The 21,868-nt window shown below is 43.9% G+C and overlaps 1 protein-coding gene across 6 annotated transcripts in view; it reads left to right on the forward strand.

Annotated features, from left to right (window-relative positions):
* Positions 1–21,868, forward strand: part of LSAMP (limbic system associated membrane protein) — a 1,229,080-nt gene that overhangs the window by 1,065,669 nt on the left and 141,543 nt on the right. For all 6 annotated transcript variants that reach the window (XM_033941214.1, XM_033941210.1, XM_033941211.1 and 3 more), the window contains one exon: positions 7,281–7,415. In XM_033941214.1, the coding sequence (XP_033797105.1) occupies positions 7,281–7,415 (135 nt within the window). The remainder of the gene's footprint in view (positions 1–7,280; positions 7,416–21,868) is intronic.

Below are 21,868 nucleotides of genomic sequence, written 5' to 3' on the forward strand. Positions count from 1 at the left end.
GGGGGTGAGAGTAGCATTCACCAATGCTCTTTTCCCCAGTGCCAATCATATAGGGAATGCAAAGATTTTTATTCCAGCTGTGGATGCCAGGCTGCATATAAACACACACATTCCTCCCCAGTCTTATGTAATCCCCTTTTTGATCCATTTATAACAGTGGTCTCAAACTCGCGGCCCAGGAGCCATATGTAGCCCGCCGGGTACTATTTTGAGGACCTCGGTATGTTTATCATAATCACCAAAGTAAAATAAAACAGTTTCTTGATCATATGTCTCTTTAGCTATAAATTACAATATTATTATTAGACTTAGCCAAAAGGAAAGATTTATAAACTATAAAGAGTTTTATTTCATACAAAATTGCCATTTCTTTAATAAGACATTAACTATTTTTTCTGAGGCCCTCAAGTACCTACAAATCCAAAATGTGGCCCTGCAAAGAGTTTGAGTTTGAGACCACTGATTTATAACATTCCAAGATGCCCAAACTTGATTCCCCAATACCACAGTGCCATGGAGAGGGCCCAGGATTGCCTATGTGCTTGTGTAGAAAGAAAAAGCAAACTGTGTCATGGATTTATGTATCTGTTGCTTGCCAGGCCATACAGACACTTAAGAGGTAGTAAATTTTCTAGGTTCCTTACTGATCCTCACACTCTGTCTTTACAATTGTGTAATAAATAGCAGTGGAAAGGAAATTAATCACTGCCTTCCTGTAACATTTTGGCCCTTTAATCCTTATGGTATGAGGCACCACAGTGCTTATATATTAGCTATCAGATGACCTGGGTTTATAGATGACTCTCAATTTGCAAACTGCTGCACCAAGCATGAGAATGCGGTTTGTTCAGTGTCCTGTGTGCTTCCCATAAGATTTTTGTTCATGCACTAAAAGGTATTTAATTTGCTTGCTTCCATAACAGCAACTTGCTCCTCTAAAGCCTTGCTCTTCAAAAGGAAAATGTACATGAGACAGAAAGAGCAGAAGTTTTAAGCAGTTATTTTAAGCTGGAGAAAGGTGACTTGCCTTATGATATGAGAAGCCGTTCTGATCTCTGGCATTTCCAATTTTGCAGGTTAATTTCTTGAAAAGAAAATGGCAATTTTCTGCGTACTATGCAGTGTTCCAAAAGGATGCATGACAAGTGGCATCATTCATCCTGCATCAATTTAAAACTAGAATACTGTAGTCGATTTTTTAAGTCCTTAATTAGCTGTCATGAACTCCTTAGCAGAGTCATGCTAGTGAAAGTCACATATGTCCTTCCTTTGATTGAATCTCCGTAAAATGTTCGGAATTTGTTTAGCTATTTTTCGCTCATTGCCATTCATAGACAGTGAAGAGACCCAAGATCTGGGCTACAATTCAGCCTGACTTACTCATATCTTAGCAAGAGTATGCTGCTCAAATCAGTATTCTAAGTAGAGCTCAGGCATGAGTCTTAAGAATGAAGAGAAGAAAAAGAGAGATTGTAGCCTGCTTCTTCCCATTCCAGCACTAAAAATGTTTAACATTACACCAAGGCGTTGATGAAGGAGAACTCTACTTTGCCATCCAGATCGAAAAAGGGATATCCAAACTGGCACATTTACAATTTACTGCATACTTTGCAAAGGCTTGTTGAACATGGAGCCTTTTGTAAAATACATACTTGGCCACGGGGAAAAGTTTTTTGGCAGTAGATGTAGCAGGAATAGCGATTTGACAAAAAAAAAAGAAAAAAGAACAGCATTACCGTATTTTCACGCAAATAACACGCACCCGTATAAAACGCGCACACGTGTATAGCGCGCAGAAATCACGATGATAAGCACAAAAACTTTGGTATAACGCGCTCACGATTATACCGCGCATGCTGCCCGACTCTCCGTTCACCCCCCCCTGACTTCCGTGCACTGCCCCGCCTCTCCGTGCGCTGTCCCGACTCTCCGTTCACCCCCCCCTGACTTCCGTGCACTGCCCTGACTTTCCGTGCGCTGTCCCGACTCTCCGTTCACCCCCCTGACTTCCGTGCACTGTCCCCCCTTGAAGGTCTGTCCCCATCCTGAAAGCCTGATGCCCCCCCCCGACGTCCGATACATCCCTCCCCCCGAAGGACCGCCGACTCCCCAACAATATCGGGCCCGGAGGGAGCCCAAATCCTCCTGGCCACGGCGACCCCCTAACCCCACCCCGCACTACATTACGGGCAGGAGGGATCCCAGGCCCTCCTGCCCTCGACGCAAACCCCCCTCCCTCCAACGATCGCCCCCCCCCAATAACCTCCGACCGCCCCCCCCAGCCGACCCGCGACCCCCCTGGCGACCCCCACGACCCCCCACCCCCCTTCCCCGTACCTTTGGTAGTTGGGCCAGAAGGGAGCCCAAACCCTCCTGGCCACGGCGACCCCCTAACCCCACCCCGCACTACATTACGGGCAGGAGGGATCCCAGGCCCTCCTGCCCTCGACGCAAACCCCCCTCCCTCCAACGATCGCCCCCCCCCAAGAACCTCCGACCGCCCCCCCCAGCCGACCCGCGACCCCCCTGGCGACCCCCACGACCCCCCCACCCCCCTTCCCCGTACCTTTGGTAGTTGGCCGGACAGACGGGAGCCAAACCCGCCTGTCCGGCAGGCAGCCAACGAAGGAATGAGGCCGGATTGGCCCATCCATCCTAAAGCTCCGCCTACTGGTGGGGCCTAAGGCGCGTGGGCCAATCAGAATAGGCCCTGGAGCCTTAGGTCCCACCTGGGGGCGCGGCCTGAGGCACATGGTCGGGTTGGGCCCATGTGCCTCAGGCCGCGCCCCCAGGTGGGACCTAAGGCTCCAGGGCCTATTCTGATTGGCCCACGCGCCTTAGGTCCCACCAGTAGGCGGAGCTTTAGGATGGATGGGCCAATCCGGCCTCATTCCTTCGTTGGCTGCCTGCCGGACGGGCGGGTTTGGCTCCCGTCTGTCCGGCCAACTACCAAAGGTACGGGGAAGGGGGGTGGGGGGGTCGTGGGGGTCGCCAGGGGGATCGCGGGTCGGCTGGGGGGCGGTCGGAGGTTCTTGGGGGGGGCGGTCGTTGGGGGGGAGGGGGGTTTGCGTCGAGGGCAGGAGGGCCTGGGATCCCTCCTGCCCGTAATGTAGTGCGGGGTGGGGTTAGGGGGTCGCCGTGGCCAGGAGGGTTTGGGCTCCCTTCTGGCCCAACTACCAAAGGTACGGGGAAGGGGGGTGGGGGGTCGTGGGGGTCGCCAGGGGGGTCGCGGGTCGGCTGGGGGGGGCGGTCGGAGGTTCTTGGGGGGGGGCGATCGTTGGAGGGAGGGGGGTTTGCGTCGAGGGCAGGAGGGCCTGGGATCCCTCCTGCCCGTAATGTAGTGCGGGGTGGGGTTAGGGGGTCGCCGTGGCCAGGAGGGTTTGGGCTCCCTTCTGGCCCGATATTGTCGGGAAGTCGGCGGTCCTTCGGGGTGGGGGTGCGAGTGGTCCTGCCGGGGGGGGGGGATGTATCGGACGTCGGGGAGTCGGCCGGGCAAGAGGGCTTGGGCTCCCTCTTGCTCCGATCGTGGATGCGGGTGCGGGTGGGAGCGCGTGCGAGCGGTCGTTCGGGATGGGGGTGCGAGCGGTCCTGCTGGGGGGGTGAATCGGGCGTCGGGCGGGGGTGGGAACTATGTTTTAAAACTTTTGTATACCGCGCTCACGCATATAACGCGCGAGGGGTATGCGCGGTAGGTAAAAACGCGTATAACGCGCGCGTTATATGCGTGAAAATACGGTACATAGGGCTAGGAACTTAGCAGCACAGTTTTCAAAACACCAGAGAGGTAAGCACAGCTCCTCCTTCAATTACTTCTCCAAACTCCAAGCCCAAATGAGAAGGTAGCTGACAACTAGGTGCACCTCAGAGGAGGTGTAATGCTAATGAGGAATTGTTTTGAAATTGTGTATTTATTTATTTTTCTATACTGTTCTCCAAAGGGAGCTCAAAATGGTTTACATGAATTTATTCAGGTACTCAAGCATTTTTCCCTGTCTGTCTCTATGACCTCACAATCTATCTAATGTGCCTAGGGCAATGGGGGGATTAAGGGGTCCTTTTATTAAGGTGCACTAACTGATTTAGCGTGCACTAAATGCTAAGCCATCCATTATATTCCTATGGACATCTCAGCATTTAGCAAGCACTGAATCATTTAATGCACCTTAATAAAAGGACCCCTAAGTGACTTGCCCAGGGTCTCAAGGAGCATCATGAGTTTGAACCCACAACCTCAGGGTGCTGAGGCTGTAGTTTTAACCATCATACAACACTTTCCTCCATTTCAGATGCAAAATAGAAAATACACTTATGGTTTAAAAGTGTACCCAAACCACACCCAGAACGCATTCCCTTAAAACAGGGGTCTCAAAGTCCCTCCTTGAGGGCAGCAATCCAGTCGGGTTTTCAGGATTTCCCCAATGAATATGCATGAGACCTATGTGCATGCACTGCTTTCAATGCATATTCATTGGGGAAATCCTGAAAACCCGACTGGATTGCGGCCCTCAAGGAGGGACTTTGAGATCTCTGCCTTAAAATTTGTGCATGGCGGATTCATAGTCATCTAAGTTGCATCTCTTCTAAAAATTAATTATACAGCACATGCATGTTGAATTACTCATTTAAATGGCTTTATTTTTTTTTTTAACAGTATATGACCCTAAGCATAACATATACCCTTCCATTGCTCCAGGTACGCATAGTAAACTATGAGCCCACTAGAGACAAAAGGCTCCTTTTACTAAGCTGCAATAGCATTGAGCTGGCGTTAGTTCTAGCCGCATAGCGCAGGTTTAGCGCGTGCTAAAATTCTGCACGCGCTAAAAACGCTATTGCAGCTTAGTAAAAGGAGCTCAAAGTATCTGTATATTATATGCCACTTTGGTTGTATCACAAAAAAGGTGATATTTCAAATGCATTACGGTATTGTTACTATATTATTTAAAGAGTGCATTTGTCATGTTCAGCACACTGTAGGAGGAAGTTATCAATGTAGGCTACCATTAAACTGTTATTTTACTGTTAACCCTAGTTATTAATAACTAGGTTTCAGTGTAAAAAATGGAACTGTACTAAAACAGTCAGTGGTAAATAACATTTCTTAACGTTGATAATTATGTCCCTATATGCCATATCCTAGTGTTTGTCTCATATGGCTTATAATGCTAGCTGAAGTGATAAGCAGTTAAGCTATTTACACAAGTACTCAAAGTGAGGGGGTGACTACCCCATATTCTCTGCCATGGAACTCAGCATAGCTGTGGGGCAGGAGAGTTGAGCTTACATTGTTTTTGAGACAGGTCCACCAGAAGATGAAACTTTTAGGTCCTTGGGGCAAGAAAGCTGAACAGGAAAACTCAGCATTGCTGCAGGGATGGAGGTTACTAGGAGCCATGTATATTGAGGCCTCAAATCTGATACTCAAGTGGTTTGTTTTCTGGAGATCAAATACTGAATAAGCATGTACTGTATATACTGCTAGCTACATTATCTACTGTAGTCCTCGTTACTTTCAAGTGATGGTTAATTCATAAAAACAGCTGATTAAAATTCAAGGGGAAATGGTGCAGTGGACATTGTGGCAACGTGCGGGTATATGGTCAATTTACCATTTAAGAAAAGATGACAAGTGGTTAACTTTTCATGAATTGCAATGTGAATATAAGTTGCCTCCTAATCAATTTTACAAATGGTTACAACTCCATTGCCTTAATGCTTTTCTAAGATGTAAGCCACTAAGCTCTTCTAACCCAAGTCTATTGCCTTTAATGACAACAATAACATCTAAAAAGGGGGCTGCTTCTAAATCAGGGATCTTAAAGTCCCTCCTTGAGGGCCGCAATCCAGTCGGGTTTTCAGGATTTCCCCAATGAATATGCATTGAAAGCAGTGCATTCACATAAATCTCATGTTCTAAATGGTACAAAATTCTGCAGGCCAATTTGTTTTCTCATCCTAAGGGCACAGAAACAACATGGCAATTTGATATCAACCCGGATGTCTCTGAGCAATGTTGGGAACAGATTTCAGTGTTCTCCCCAGAAATGTTTTCCAGCTGGGTGGAATGAAAAAATAGCCGGGTAGGGCTGGACGGGGAAATTTGGTGGTGGGGAAAATTACTAAGGCGTGCTAGCTGTTTAGTGCGTGCTAAATGCTAATGTGTCCAGTAGAGTCTATGGACGCATTAGCGTTTAGCGTGTACTAAAATGACTAGCTCACCTTAGTAAAAAGATCCCTAAATGTGCACTATTTTTATTAGTTAATTGTTATTAATTATTTTCCAATGCTCAATATAACTTTCTTTTTTAAGGTTTGAAACTTAGGCAGTGTTCCAGTAGCATTTAAGCCATCCTTGAAAAAAAGTAATGCAGATCCTCTTATTCCAAATAACCACTGGCTAGTATCAAACTTTCTATTTCTTTCAAAACTACGACCAACTTCAAACTCATGTTGAATCAGTTAATGCTTTGCAATCCCGGCAATCTGTTTTTTTTAAGATATAGCACAGACAGTAGTTCCTGCCTTAGGGCTCCTTATACAAAGCTGCGATAGGAATTCTGCCACAGCAAATGCATTGAAGCCCATAGGAATTGAATGGACTTTGGTGCATTTGCCATTGGAGAATCGCTACAGTAGCTTTGTAAAAGGGACCCTTACTGAGTGAACTCCATAGTCACCTAGAGACGAATGTTTCTCAACTACTTCAAGCGAAGTGCCCCCTAAGTCTAACAGATACCACCCTTACTATACCACCCCAAGACCTGACATAAATTCAGAAATCAGGTAGGCTCAAGTATTGTGAAAGGATGGGAAGGTGGCAGGATAAGTGGATTTTACAATTACCTACCATGATAGATGGTTTTTCAGGGTGAAGGCAGGCAATCTCAGTTATTTTAGGTCTGGATTAAGGCTAAGTCTAAGTCTAGGGTGCCATATTCTAAAGATACTCAAAAACTAGGACTCAGGAGCCCCCATACCCTAATATTTGGAGGGGGGCTCCCTTCCCTACCATCCTCTGCCTAAAAACAGCGTAATCTTAAATTTTAAATCCAGCCCTGAGCTATTTGCAGCAATAAATTCTAAGAATTGACCTTTTCTCCAGAAGAGGTCCTAAATCCATGTGGCTTTCTACTGGTCTCAACCAGAACCAAACCAGTTGGATCAAAAGTACTGTCCTCTAATGAGCTATCACACCTCCCTCCTGAGAATCATTCTTGAATATTATAAGATTTCAAAGAAAAAAAAAAGTTTTAATTTTTGCTGTTTTTTCTTTTCTAAAGATGGTGATTTTAACTGGGAAGAGGAATACCTGGATATCACCGGAATCACACGGGAACAGTCAGGCAAATACGAGTGCAAAGCTGCAAACGAGGTGTCATCAGCAGATGTGAAACAAGTCCGGGTCACTGTGAACTGTGAGTAGAGAAGACAGGAAGAACTGAAAGTCTATTGCTAGTAGGAACCTTCTAGTTCTGGGGAGTCCCAAAGGGGTCTGGGTATGGAAGCAAGGAGAAAAAAAATCTGTGTTGTCTTAGAACTTCTTTATTTGTAAAGTAAACCCTGGATTTTGTAAGCACCGTAATAGGCAAAATGAAATCTGATCGGGCACGCTGAATGGACCATACAGGCCTTTATCTGCCATTGTTTACTATGGTTTTTTTTAAAAAGATGTTATAATATTATAAGTGACTTGAGTGTGTAAAGCAGAATGTACACAATTAAAAGTGGATGCTGCAAAAACATAGGGGGAAATTCTATATACAGTGCCTAAACTTAGGCACCTAAGAGTAGAAAATTACACGGGAACAAATTTTTCCCCGTCACCATGGGAACTCATTTTCCCATCCTGTCCTGGTGAGTTCATTTCCTGTCCCTGCCCCATTCCTGCATGCTCTGTCCTCATCTGCACAAGCCTCAAACACTTTAAAATCATAAGTGATTGAGGCTTGTGCAGTTAAGGCAGAGCTTGCAGGAACGGAGCAGGGACAGGGACAGCGATAAGACTCATGGGGCCAGAACGGAACATTTGAGTTCCTGCAGGGACGGGGACAAATTTGTCTCCGTGTAATTCTCTGGTTAAGAGGGAAATACCATTTCAAATGCTACGTAAATAAAATTTAAAAGCCCTTACCAGCACCTAAACAAATGACGCTGGAATTGCCCCTCTGTAGGTGTGGCTAATGCCCAAAGTGGCATTAGGTGCTTGTAGGTGCCTCCACAGGCATGATTCACATCAAAGGCAAGTGCCAGAAATGTAGGCCTTGAAAACTCTGGCCTACATTTTCAGCGCCTACCTTTGCTGGCGATGCAATTCTCTGGACGACACCATCGTGTGATTGTTATATGATTGGCGGCCGCTGCTAAGGTGGCTTCTGACAACAGTGCCATTTAGAGAATCCAGGCCATAATGCTTACTGTATGCAATAGAAAAAATGTCTAAATCCAAGTTTGGCCCCTATTTTGGATGAAGAGACGCCGACACGTTCATAATTGTCCCCTGAGGAAGGCAATGGTATCGCCGAAACTCGGATCCTAGTCTGGACTTTGTCTTTTGGTATGTTGCTTGTTTTTAAACTTTTGATACCAACTGCTAATAAAGGAATTCTGATCACTCGGTTGGATTTGACATCTCCAGTGCCTCTTCTTGTCGGATTTACTAAATCCAAGTTTAGACATTTTGGAAAAAATGTCCAAATATCCAGTAGAGAAGATGGCCATGTCTGTATTGCTGATATCCTCTGCTTTGCTCTTCATGCTATATGTATAGATAAACCTATGGGTGGAAAATGAATATACTGGGGACAGAATTGACATTTATACAAGTAGTTTATAAAATATATGCATATACACCAATTTCTACTGACCCATACACATGCAGACTTACACCTTCCCCAGAGAAAATATAACTTTATACAGGAACTTCCAGGTAGGCTATTTTAAGGCATAAATACATATGTTGCATTTATAAAACAACAAGCATAAATCCCTAGAAAAATATATAAAATAATGGGAAAAACAATCACCAAAATTCAATAAACATTACTAATAAAGCAGATCTAATGTGTAAATTTATCAAAATTAGGGGGTATACCAGAACAGCTATGGTTTTCACCCACACTAGCTCTACAATATTGGTCCCCAAAACTAAGGGGCCTTTATATGTACTAAAAAACATTAAACCTTAACGTGTGCTTAACATACAAGAAAATGCTTATCATAAAAATAACATTTTTCAGAGCAAAAATATGTTCATAGTTTCCTTTTGAAAATTACCCCAAGAAAAAGTACCCATAGAGATTTGAGCTTGTTTTTTCTGCAGTAAGTGTTCTCGGGTTCACTTTTAGCAGGTATCTTGTGCTAATGGCAACATTAGTGTACAGACTGAAAAAAATGAAAAAGGAAAATGTTTTTAAAAAGTGCCACGTTGAATCTGGGCTTAGCACACACATTAAGATATATTAAACCCAGATTCTAACACCTTTTAGTTAAAGAGTCCCTAAGAATATTTTGCAGTCACTTAGGGATGGATTCTGTAACCGGAGCCGATATTAGCAGCCTCCTTAAAAGTGGCCGCTGATCAGGTTTCAATCACAGATCGGCGCCAGTTCAGAATTGCACTTACAGAAAAGATAGGGTTTTCCGGGCCTACATTTATGGCACCTGTCTTTGTATCAATTGCGCCTACATAGGCGCTTCAGGAAGCCTAATGCCACTTCCAGCATTGACCACACCTACTTTGGTGTTCAGTGGTCTAAAGCAGTGGTTCCCAACCCTGTCCTGGAGGACCACCAGGCCAGTCGGGTTTTCAGGATAGCCTTAATGAATATGCATGGAGCAGATTTGCATGCCTGGCCCCTCCATTATATGCAGATCTCTCTCATGCATATTCATTAGGGCTATACTGAAAACCCAATTGGCCTAGTGGTCCTCCAGGACAGGGATGGGAATTACTAGTCTAAAGCACCTATCTGGGCATGATTCTGATGCCTTTTATTTAGGCACTGGTAAGTGCTTCAACCTTGTTGTTTTTTTGCCATGTCTAACGGCGTTCTTTAATTAACTAAGGCACCAGTAGAATATTCCCTATATTATGTATGTAAATCATGTAAACCGTTTAGTTTTAACCGGTATAGAAATTTTTTAAATAAATAAATACTTCCATATTTACAGTGTAAAAAAAATTAGAACAAAGAAAATTTAGCTTTCACGTGTCACAAAATCTTTCCCAATTATATCTTTAAAATGTCCTATCACCATTCTTTTCACAAAAATAACTGAAGATCATCTTTAATCTGACATGAATTCGTGTTCTGAGAATAATTACTGCATCAGGGATAACTTGTTGTAAGATTCTTGGAATCTACTACCTTTATTCATTGTCAGTGTACTTTGGCATTTCTAAACAGAACCAATCAAAAAGCTATAATTATGAAAAGCCTGATCAGAGCCTTTGTTTACAACAATGATAACCATTCAACTTCCAAATTAATATCATTTAGGTGAACAGTTTCTAAAGAATGAATCCACCATTGTTCTCCATAAGTCAGTTGTCACCACATTGGGATGCAGCAACATTATCTATAAGGTGCCATGTTCATTCTTACAATTTATAATTAAATTGAAGAAAATGAGCTACTACTACTTTTATTATTTCTATAGCACTACCAGATGCATGCAGTGCTGTACTTACTCCTATAGGAACCATCAGCAGTCCCATATTCATAGAAACATACAATAGAAAAAATGAAGGCAGATAAAGACCATATGGCCCATCTAGTCTGCCTATTCATGCCATCTACTATCCCTTCCTCTCCTTAAATCCAATGTACTATTCCAAGCTTTCTTGAATTCAGATTCATTTTTCATCTCCACCGGGAAGCAATTCCACAAGTTCACTACCCTTTCCATGGAAAAGCATTTTCCAAGGTTACTTCTTAGTTTATTCCCTTTAACCTTCATCTTAAGTCCCCTCATTATAGAGCAGGAGTGTCAAAGTCCCTCCTCTATGGCCACAATCCAGTCGGATTTTCAGGATTTCCCCAATGAATATTGTAGCCGTGCCAGGACTCAGGTGAGTGGGCAAACCCGGCTCGGACCACAGGCAAGATTTATTTGTGTGCCTTTTATATGGTGGGTGGAAGAAAACCCGGACACTAGATTTCTTAACCAGACTCTCCAGGTTTATTGATGCAAACACAAAAGAGAAAAAAAAATTCTCACAACGAACCAATGTTCTGCCCAGCCTTGCTTATCAAGTTCCTTTACACTTAGGACCAGAGCACTATCTTGGAGCTTCCATCCAGGGACGGGACAGTCCTTATCAACAAAAAGGAATAATCAAGAAAAATCAAACATGCTTCTTCAGTCCCTTTACTGTCCAATATTCTCAGGATCGCTGGCTTCTCTTAGCCACAGTTCCTTATAGCACTGCTGAGCACTGCAGGTGTCAGCTCTCTCTCTCTTCCAATATCTTTTCAATAAGAGCAAAAAAAACAAACATCTTCTCTTTTACTACTTTCCCCCCTTTAACACTCTGTCCCCTTTGAAGGATGTTCACAGCCCTGCCTTACTGGCTGTGAGGGGCAAGCCTCCCATTACCTAAGGTCTTCAGACCCACCCAAATATGCCCCTAACATCCTTTATCTTTAGTTCTTAGGGAGACTTGGAGAAATGAGGTTCAAAGAAACACTTTTCTTAATTAGGCACTGCTGCCTTATCATTGTTTGTAGCCTCCCTCCGTCTCAGGTCTCTATGTCAGTGACTGGACTCCTTACAGGAAGGAAGGAAGCAATTACACACTGCTCACTCCTATGTCCATGTCCTCAACAAGCACACTTTCTTCTGGGTCACCTCCACTATACATTTCCCATTCTGTGTCCAGGGAACCGGGGCTTTCCATCAAGTCATCCACTTCTGGCTTTACCTCCCATCCCCCTCTCTGCATGCTTACCAGCTTTCCTAAACCATTTTCTTCCTTAGGATAAACTTCCAGCCCTTCACCCCAAGGCTTAATGGGAAAGTTACTGTATCTCCCTGGAGCTAGACTTTCCTTCCTTGTGGGCTGGCCTCCTGAAAATCTTCTTGTCTGGGGAGTAGGAGAAGTGTGGAAACTGCCCTTCATATGTGGTACTCTGCTTTCCCAATTGGGAGCAGCTGTGTCTCTCTCCTGCTCTCCCTGCACACTTGATACTTGAGGCTTCCGAGCCTGCAAACTATGGTGGCTGACTCCACCCCCTTCTGGGTTGATCTCCTGTTTCACTCTAGCTCTGGGAAAGGAGTAATAGGGGATAGGCTCTGTTTTCTGTGCCCTCCCTGCCTGCATTTCTGGCTGTGACCTCACCTGCCTTTTCTCCCATCTCTCTGGCTGTACTGAACAAGTGCTTTTAGCAGGGTGTACAGGCTTTATTTTAGGGATTGCAGGTTTAAGGGCAGTCTTTTTAACCATGACAGGAGCTTCCCTGTCACAATATGCATGATATCTATTAGCATACAATGAAAGCAGTGCATGCAAATAGATCTCATGCATATTCATTGGGGAAATCCTGAAAACCCGACTGGATTGCGGCCCTCAAGGACCAAGTTTGACACCCCTGCTCTAGACCAACTCCATTCTGATATATCTTTTTGAAGATGTGAGCTCCAGAATTGTACACAATATTATAAATGAGGTCTCACCACATTCTTACATAGGGACATCATTATCTCCTTTTTCCTACTGGCCATTCCTCTCCCTATGCACCCTAGCATCCTTATAGTTTTTGCCATCAGTTTTTCTACCTATTTAGTCACCTTAAGATCATCTCTTACGATCACACCCAAGTTCCGCTCCTCTTTCGTGCACAGAAGTTCTTTAGCCCCTCAGGTTTTGCATCCTAAATGCATTCCCCTGCATTTCTTAGCATTAGATATTAGCTGCCAAATTCTGAACCATTCTTCAAGCTTTGCCAGGTCCTTCCTCATGTTATTCACACAATCAGGGGTATCTACTCTATTGCAGATTTTGGTATCATCAACAAAGAGGCATACCTTACCAGACAACCCTTCAATATCACTTACAGATATGTTATATAGAACAGGCCCAAGAATTGAACCTTGAGGCACATCACTGGCAGACTGAGCCCCATTTACTACTACTCTCTGTCGCCTTCCATTTCACCAGTTCCTAACCCAATCCGTAACTTTGGAGCCAGAAACATAACTTAGATGAATAGCCTTTCTGTATAGAGTCTCGCTAAGGCCATGAAACAGAGGCGCCTTCGTTAAATAAGAAGCAAAGGGGCAATTCCTCCCCCAAGATTCACACAGGCTGAGCATGACTCTATACAGAAAGGCAATTAATCTAAGTTATGTTTCTGGATTGGTCCAGAGAGGTCATCTGATGAACCAAGTAGAATATGCCTAATTATTAATTTAGTACGGCATGTGGACAGCTACACCGCAGGAGGGAGAGAGGATAGAATCGTCACCTGCCTGTCAGGAGCAAGAGTGAAGGATGTGACTAACAGGATCTCCAGGATCATAGACAGCGCAGGGGAAGAGGACACTGCTGTGCTTAGCCACGTGGGAACCAACGATGTGAGCGGACGGAAGTATGACAGGGAAGAAATGAAGGGCCAGCTCTGCTCACTCAGAAGAATACTGAAGATCAGGGAGGTGAAGGTGGCCTTCTCTGAAATCCTCCCGGTACCAAGAGCGGATGGAAGGAGGCAAGGGGAACTGCAAGCGATCAACACTTGGATGAGACGATGGTGTGAAGAGGAAGGCTTTGACTTCGTGCACAACTGGACAACGTTCTGGGGAAGAAGCAAGTACTACAGGAAGGATGGACTGCACCTCAATGAGGAAGGAGTAAGAGTATTGGCAGGCAACATCAAGAAGGCCATCGAGAAGGCTTTAAACTAAAGGTCAGGGGAAAGCCGACAGTCGACCACCAGTCGATGGTCTAGGCGACAGGCTGTCCCAAAGAAGGAACCATGGACAACTACTCAGACACAGGAGGGGATGACCACAAAGCATATAAGAGAGACAATACAGGAGCAAGAAAGGATACCGTGAAGGAACCAGGGGAGACTGCTAAGCTTAAAGAGTCCAAGAAGGCAACACAAAGGGAACTCAAATGTATGTATACGAACGCTAGAAGTTTGAGAAACAAAATGGGAGAATTAGAAGCAATAGCAAAGAATGACGAACTGGAAATCATTGGCATAACAGAAACCTGGTGGAATGACGAAAACAAATGGGATACAGTACTTCAGGGATACAAACTGTACAGAAGAGATAGAGTGGGACAGAAAGGTGGAGGTTTTGCCCTATATGTTCGTGAAGAAATAGAATCTGTGAGAAAGACTATGACAGAAGAGAAAGAGAAGCTGGAATCCCTCTGGATAAAGATTCCCAGACACAACGGTGTTGACACAAAGATTGGCCTTTACTACCAACCGCCAGGATAAGTGGAAGAAACAGACTTGGAAATGACAGAGGAAATTAAACACGAATGTAAGACAGGTAATGTCATAATCTTGGGGGATTTCAATTTTCCAGGAATAGACTGGAACCTGGGAAATTCAAATTGTGGCAAGGAGGCAATGTTCCTGGAAGTGCTAGGGGGCTGCTTCCTGGAACAATTGGTGGGAGAGCCGAGAAGAGGAAACGTCACCTTGGACTTGGTCCTAAACGGCATTACAGGGACGGCAAAGGAAGTAGAAGTCACGGTCCCGCTGTGGACGAGCGATCACAACATGATCAACTTCAAACTCGATGTCGGGAAGGGGAAAAGTACCAAAACTTCAACCACAACTTTAAACTTCAAAAGGGGAAGATATGTTAGCATGAGAGCCATGGTGAAACAACGGATCAAGAAAAAAATGGGCAAAGTCAAAACGGTAGAACAGGCATGGTCCCTTCTGAAAAATACTATCATGGAAGCGCAAAGCCTCTATATTCCGCGGATATCCAAATCAAAGAAAACCAAAGGCAAAAGAGAGCCGGCGTGGCTTACTAAAGAGTTGAAGGAAGCCATAAAAGAAAAGAAGGACTCCTTCAAAGCATGGAAACACACGAAAACAATCGAAACTTGGAATAAACACAAGGGTGATCAGAAGAAGTGTCACAGGGCGGTGAGGGATGCCAAAAAGGACTATGAGGAGAAAATAGCGCAGGAGGACAAAAACTTCAAGCCCTTCTTCAGGTACATGAAAGGGAGAAAACCCACAAAAGAGGTGGTGGGACCGCTGGACGACCAGGGAAGGAAAGGGTACATCAAGGAAGATAAACAAATCGCAGACAGACTAAATTCATTCTTTGCATCTGTCTTTACAAAAGAAGACACTGCAACAATTCCAGAAGCAATGAAAGTGTTCCAAGGAGTAACAGAGGACAGCCTTACCACAGTAGAAGTGGACTTGGACCAGATCTACCGCCAGATCGACAAACTCAAAAGCGACAAATCTCCTGGACCGGACGGAATTCATCCGAGAGTCTTGAAAGAGCTAAAAGTGGAAATTGGAGAACTATTCCAAAAACTTGCCAACCTGTCAATCAAAACAGGGCAGATACCAGACAACTGGAAGATAGCCAACATTACACCGATATTCAAAAAAGGATCAAGAGAATTACCGGGCAACTATAAACCTGTGAGTCTCACGTCGGTCCCTGGGAAGATGGTTGAGGCACTGATCAAGGATAGCATAACCCAGCACCTAGACACACACGACCTGATGAAAGCCAGCCAACATGGATTCAGGAAAGGGAAGTCATGCTTGATGAACCTACTTCAATTTTTTGAGACAGTGAACAGACAAATTGATAATGGAGAACCGGTGGATATTATATACTTGGATTTTCAGAAAGCATTCGACAAAGTTCCACATGTAAAACTCCTCAGGAAATTGCAGGGCCATGGAATCGAAGGAGATATACTAAGATGGATAGGCAGAAGGCAGAGAGTAGGCATAAATGGGAAGTTCTTGGACTGGGAAAATGTGACTAGCGGTGTGCCCCAAGGCTCGGTACTTGGGCCCATCTTATTTAATATCTTCATCAATGATCTAGAGGATGGAACATCCAGTGATATCACCAAGTTTGCAGATGACACAAAGCTATGCCGGGCCATCAAATCGCAGAAGGACAGTGAGGAACTCCAGAGTGACTTGAGTCAATTGCAGAATTGGGCAGATAAATGGCAGATGAAGTTTAATGTGGAAAAATGCAAAGTGATGCACATAGGCAGAAAAAATAAGGAACACAAGTATAGTATGTCAGGTGCAACTCTTGGAAAAACTGAACAGGAAAAGGGCCTGGGAGTATTAATCGATAGGACACTGAAGCCGTTGGTGCAATGCGCGGCGGCAGCGAAGAACACGAATAGAATGCCAAGCATGATAAAGAAGGGAATCACGAGTAGATCAGAGAAAGTTATAATGCCGCTTTATAGAGCGATGGTCAGACCACACTTGGAATACTGCGTCCAGCATTGGTCTCCATACCTAAAGAAGGATATAAAACTGCTAGAGAGGGTGCAGAGATGAGCAACAAAACTGGTGAGAGGTATGGAGAACTTGGATTACGAGGAAAGACTTAAGAGACTGGGGTTGTTCTCCCTTGAGAAAAGGAGACTGCGAGGGGATATGATCGAGACTTTTAAAATACAGAAAGGAATCGACAAAATAGAGCAGGAAAAAACATTATTTACAATGTACAATGTGGCACGGACAAGAGGACATGGGCTGAAGCTAAGGGGGACAAGTTCAGGACAAATATCAGGAAGTTACATTACATTACATTACATTTGTGATTTCTATTCCGCCTGTGCCTTGCGGTTCTAAGCAGATTACAGTTAAAAGAGATCAGGACATTACCGAGAGAATTACATAACAACGCTTCAAGTAAATTACCGGTACATGTTGTGGTATAGAAATACAGTTATAAGATATCTGGAATTTGTCGATAGAATAACTTAACAGGGTTCAAGCAGTTACAGGGTAGTGTGGGGAAAACAATCTAGGTAACTGAAGAAGGATACCTAACATTGAAGGAATAGGTTAAATGGGTACCTATGGGAGATGCTTATTTAGGAATAGGTTAAATGGATACCTATGGGTGATGCTTATTTAGGAGTCTGGATATTATTGGTATAAGAGGTTTGATGGTTGACTAATGTGTTATTTGCTGGGGAGATTGCGTGTGCGATTGGGTAGGGGAATAGTGGGTTAGGATGTGTTTTTTGAAAAGAAATGTTTTGATATCTTTTCGAAACACTTTGATGTCTGTTGTTTTGATCATCAGTTTGGTGATAGTGGGGGTCAATTTTCGCTGCCTGTGTTGCTAGAAGGCTGTCGTAAAGTTTCTTACGTCGGGTACCATTATGAGGGGGGAAGGTGAAAAGATTCTGAGTTCTGCTTGATCTGGGTAATCGGTAGCGGTGAAGGCGGTTGTTTAGGTAACTGGGGGCCATACCATGGGTTACTTTGAATAGTAAGCAATAGAATTTGAATTGAGTTCTTGCTTTTATCGGAAGCCAGTGAGAGTCTACATAGGCGGGGGTGACGTGGTCAAATTTGCTGAGCGAGTATATGAGTCTGATAGCTGTGTTCTGAATGGTCTGTAGTTGTTTTATCATAGTGTTTGGGCAAGGTAGGTAGAGGCTGTTGCAATAATCTAAGGAGCTGAGTATGAGGGATTGTACAATGATCTTGTAGTGTTCTTTGGAAAAGAATTTTCTTATTTTTCTTAGGTTTCGCATGGTGAAGAATGCTTTTTTTATGGTTTTGTGTATTTGTGTTTGCATTGTGCAGCCTCTGTCTAGGTGTGTTCCCAGAATTTTGAGAGTATTCTGTATTGATATCTGATTGTGTTTACATCTAGTTCTGTTAGGGATGGTTTTTGTTTCTTCTCTAGTAGCAGGAATTTTGTTTTTTCCGCATTCAGTTTTAACTTGTGGTTTTTTCCGCATTCAGTTTTAACTTGTGGTTCCTCATCCATTTTTCTACAGTATCCATTGTTGTATTCAGGCGGTCTTTGGAGATGGGGTCTTGGATGTCGAAGGGGAGGAGGATGGTTATGTCATCCGCATAGCTGAAGGATGTAATGTTTAGGGCATCTAGGGCAATGCCTAGGGATGCTATGAAGAGGTTGAAAAGTATGGGCGATAGAGGGGATCCTTGTGGAACTCCGCAGGGGTTTGTCCAAGGGTCGGATAAAAGATCATTTGACTTGACTCTGTATGATCTTGTTTTGAGGAATCCTTGGAACCAGTTGAGAACATTACCTGATATTCCTGTGGCATCTAGAATCTGGAGTAGTATGGAATGGTCAACTAAGTCAAATGCTGCTGAAAGATCTAGTTGGATGATTAGAATCTTATTTCCTTTGCTGAGGTGCTGACGGGCTATATCTAGTAGGGAAACCAGAAGAGTTTCAGTGCTGTGATTGGCTCTGAATCCGGATTGAGTAGGTTGTAGAATGTGGTGGTCTTCTAGGTAATTGGCGAGATATTGTGCTACTAGACCCTCTATGAGTTTGACGTATAGAGGTATAGAAGCGATTGGTCTGTAGTTTGTTGGGTTGTCTATTGGGCCTTTGACAGTCATTTTGCCTAACTGCAAGGTAAGCCAGGTTTGACCAACTGTCTCAATGTTCTGATGACCATAAGCAACCAAAGACAAATCACAGGGAATAATCTTCAGTGGAGTCTGGGTATCCAGGATAGCCTTCAAACGGTGGAATAATCCCTGAGTGATCAAAGTCACTTCGGAAGTCATATCAAGTAAACTGGGACAGGACCGAGACAGGACAGGACAGGACGGTCTCTTGAGGTGGTTCCAGCACAGCAGGCAGTGAGAGAACGAACAGATAGAGCCAGAGTTGCTAACCTGTCCTTGTAGGGAAACAAATCAGCAGGCAAAATACAGTCTTCGCTCTCAACCAGAGCAGAAGAATCATTAAACTGTCTAGTGACTGATAAGAGTTCATTACTCATAGACATGATGACAAGTAAAGTAAACAAAGCAAAACTGGAACAAAATAACCCGTGGACGATGCCCCCAAACTGTAGAAAGATTTATGGATGACTAATCAGTTACATAAACAAATACGTGCCTGTCTTAGTCAGATGCAAGGGGAAACCATAATCTCCTTACCCAAGGTTCATTATTTTGCCAGTTTATACTAAGAAGCATAGAGACCAAGGCTATATGAAATACTTTTATTATGAAAATAGAAAAATAAATTCATAAGCCAGCAGCAATAACTAATTATTGTTCACAATGTCTCTGTACATACATATATCTCATTACATAATTATTACACCACACTTGCTAGATAAATGAGTAAAACTAATTCTTACACTCTAAATAATTCCTTATAATAATAATTCCTGATTAGCAGCAAACTAAAAATATAGCTTATCACCACAGGTGCTTCACTTCTCCTTATCCCGAACCACAATAAGATTCATTTATCTAACCCCAGCTGATAAGATAGATAAGTCCCTAACCCCAGATCCTACTTTTCTCTCTCTTGGCAACCTCTGATCTAACGTTGTAACCCTTCTTCCATAGCTCTTTTTGTAATCCGCTTTGAACCGAAAGGTAATGGCGGAATAGAAATCTGTAATGTAATGTAATCTCACCATCTGATTAGGCCATAGCACAGAATCAGGTGAAAGGGAAAATGTCTTCTACTCAGCACTGAAGATAAGAATTCTTTTGGTACAGGAACAAGAGTCCGTTAGTCACTGGAACAGCTGTAAATTAGGTTGGCAGCAAAGGTTTCCTTTATGTGATGGAATCCAGATTTGTATAAAAGTCCGGTTCTCTCTCTCAGGCAGAGAATCACAAGAGGTAACTTTTCAGGTCTTAATTATTATAGAAGATGCAGAGTAACCTATGATAAGATGCGAGCTCCCTCACATCCTACCACAGACTAAGAACATAAGAAGTGCCATCTCCGGAACAGACCCTAGGTCCATCAAGTCCGGTGATCCACACACGTGGAGGCCCCGCCAGGTGTACCCTGGCATAGTTTTGGTCCCCATATCGCTCTAAGCTTCTCGTAAAGAGAAGTGCATCTAGCTTACCCTTACCCATGTCACTTCATGCCACTCATAAGGAGATGTATATCTAACTTACCCTTAAATCCTAGAACGGTGGATTCCACAATTACCTCTTCTGGGAGAGCATTCCAGGTGTCCACCACTCATTGCATGAAGCAGACCAGCGCTTCCCCGAGGAGAGGACAGCGTGGGAGCTCTGCTTCGCCCCTCTCCCTGGCCGTGAGGGAACACATAAAAAGATTGCAGCCTCTTGTTCGGGCCACCTTTTTGACCACCAGCGGGAGAAGGCAGACCAGCACTTCCCCGAGGAGAGGACAGCGTGGGAGCTGTGCTCCGCCCCTCTCCCTGGCTGCGAGGGAACACATAAAAAGACTGAAGCACCAACGGCGCTCAGCTGTTCGGCGCGCCGACGAAGGCGCACGATAAAGGTGCATGCGCCTTAGTGCGTGCCTTTGTGAAGCGCCGCAGTGACGATCGTAGGGTTCTGAAGCTCACAAAACAGTGATAAAAAGAACAAACAAACAACCCTCCAAGTACAGGTAATCATTTAGCTTTACCCACTACCAACTAGTTGCTGTATCTTGTTAGACATAATTGTTTGACATAATTGTTGGTATACCTTGTTATACTTGTTAAAATTGGTATACCCTGTTATACTTAATTGTAGGAATATATTGTTATACTTATTAGTCAGTATACTTAACTGTTGGTTATTCTTAATTGTTGGAATACCTTGTAATAGTTGGTTATTCTTAATTTTTGAAATACCTTGTAATGTTTAATTGTTGATAGACATCTTGCACCATCCTGTTTAAACATCCATAAGCACCAAGAACAATCCCCTACACCCACTCGCACAACTTACTCAAAATTCCTACACGAACCCTACTTATAGGTATAGGCATAGGCATAGGCCCTCCAAAAAGACAGCTAACACCAATAGAGCAAAGAACTTCAGTACTAACACCCCAATTCACACACAAAAAAAAAAAAATAAAAAATGGCAACACGCATACCTAAACTCATCCTAGTCCTACTTCTGCTCTCCCTTCTCATAGATAAATGGAAAACAGCAGGATACCACATACATTCTATACCTATCATCACAACAACACACAGACTGGTTCAACCCAATAGGAAACTCCAAACCCCCAGAACCCTGATACCTTGTCCTTCATCCAACCAAGAAAACATTCCCACAATCTGGGGGAAAAGACCACCAACAAAAACTAAGGCAAGCTCACAAAAACTTCATACACCATCTAGAACACTTATCAATACACTCACTACTAACTCTCCCACTAAATTCACATCAATAGCATGCGCATATCAGCCCAAAGACAGAACTAATCAAAGACTGGCTGATCAAAGATAACCTAGGCTGCCTCTTCCTAGCCGAAACCTGGCTCACTTCCGACTCAGACCCTTGCATTACTGAATTCTGCCCAAACGGTTACAAATTAGAGCTAGTATGCAGAGAAAACAGAAGAGGTGGAGGTCTAGCAATCATTGTAAAAAACAACCTCAACATTAAAGTCCTTACCAAACACTCCACCCCTCACCTAGACCTTCTAGCCTGCCAACTCTCTGACAACACTCACAGGAACTCTGAACTGCCTTCTCTGCTATGTCACACCAGGAAAATGGAACACCTCTAAACAAGAACTTGAAGAATTTATCTTCCATAATTCCCTCTCTTCCACACACAACCTGATCCTAGGAGACATTAATCTCCACTTAGAAGACAACACCTCCAAACAAGCAGTGGATATTCTTACATTCCTCAACACCCTATCTTACCAAATACTCAACCCCGAA

This window comes from Geotrypetes seraphini, chromosome 4, assembly GCF_902459505.1.
Source record: "Geotrypetes seraphini chromosome 4, aGeoSer1.1, whole genome shotgun sequence".
Classification (NCBI taxonomy): Eukaryota; Metazoa; Chordata; class Amphibia; order Gymnophiona; family Dermophiidae; genus Geotrypetes; species Geotrypetes seraphini.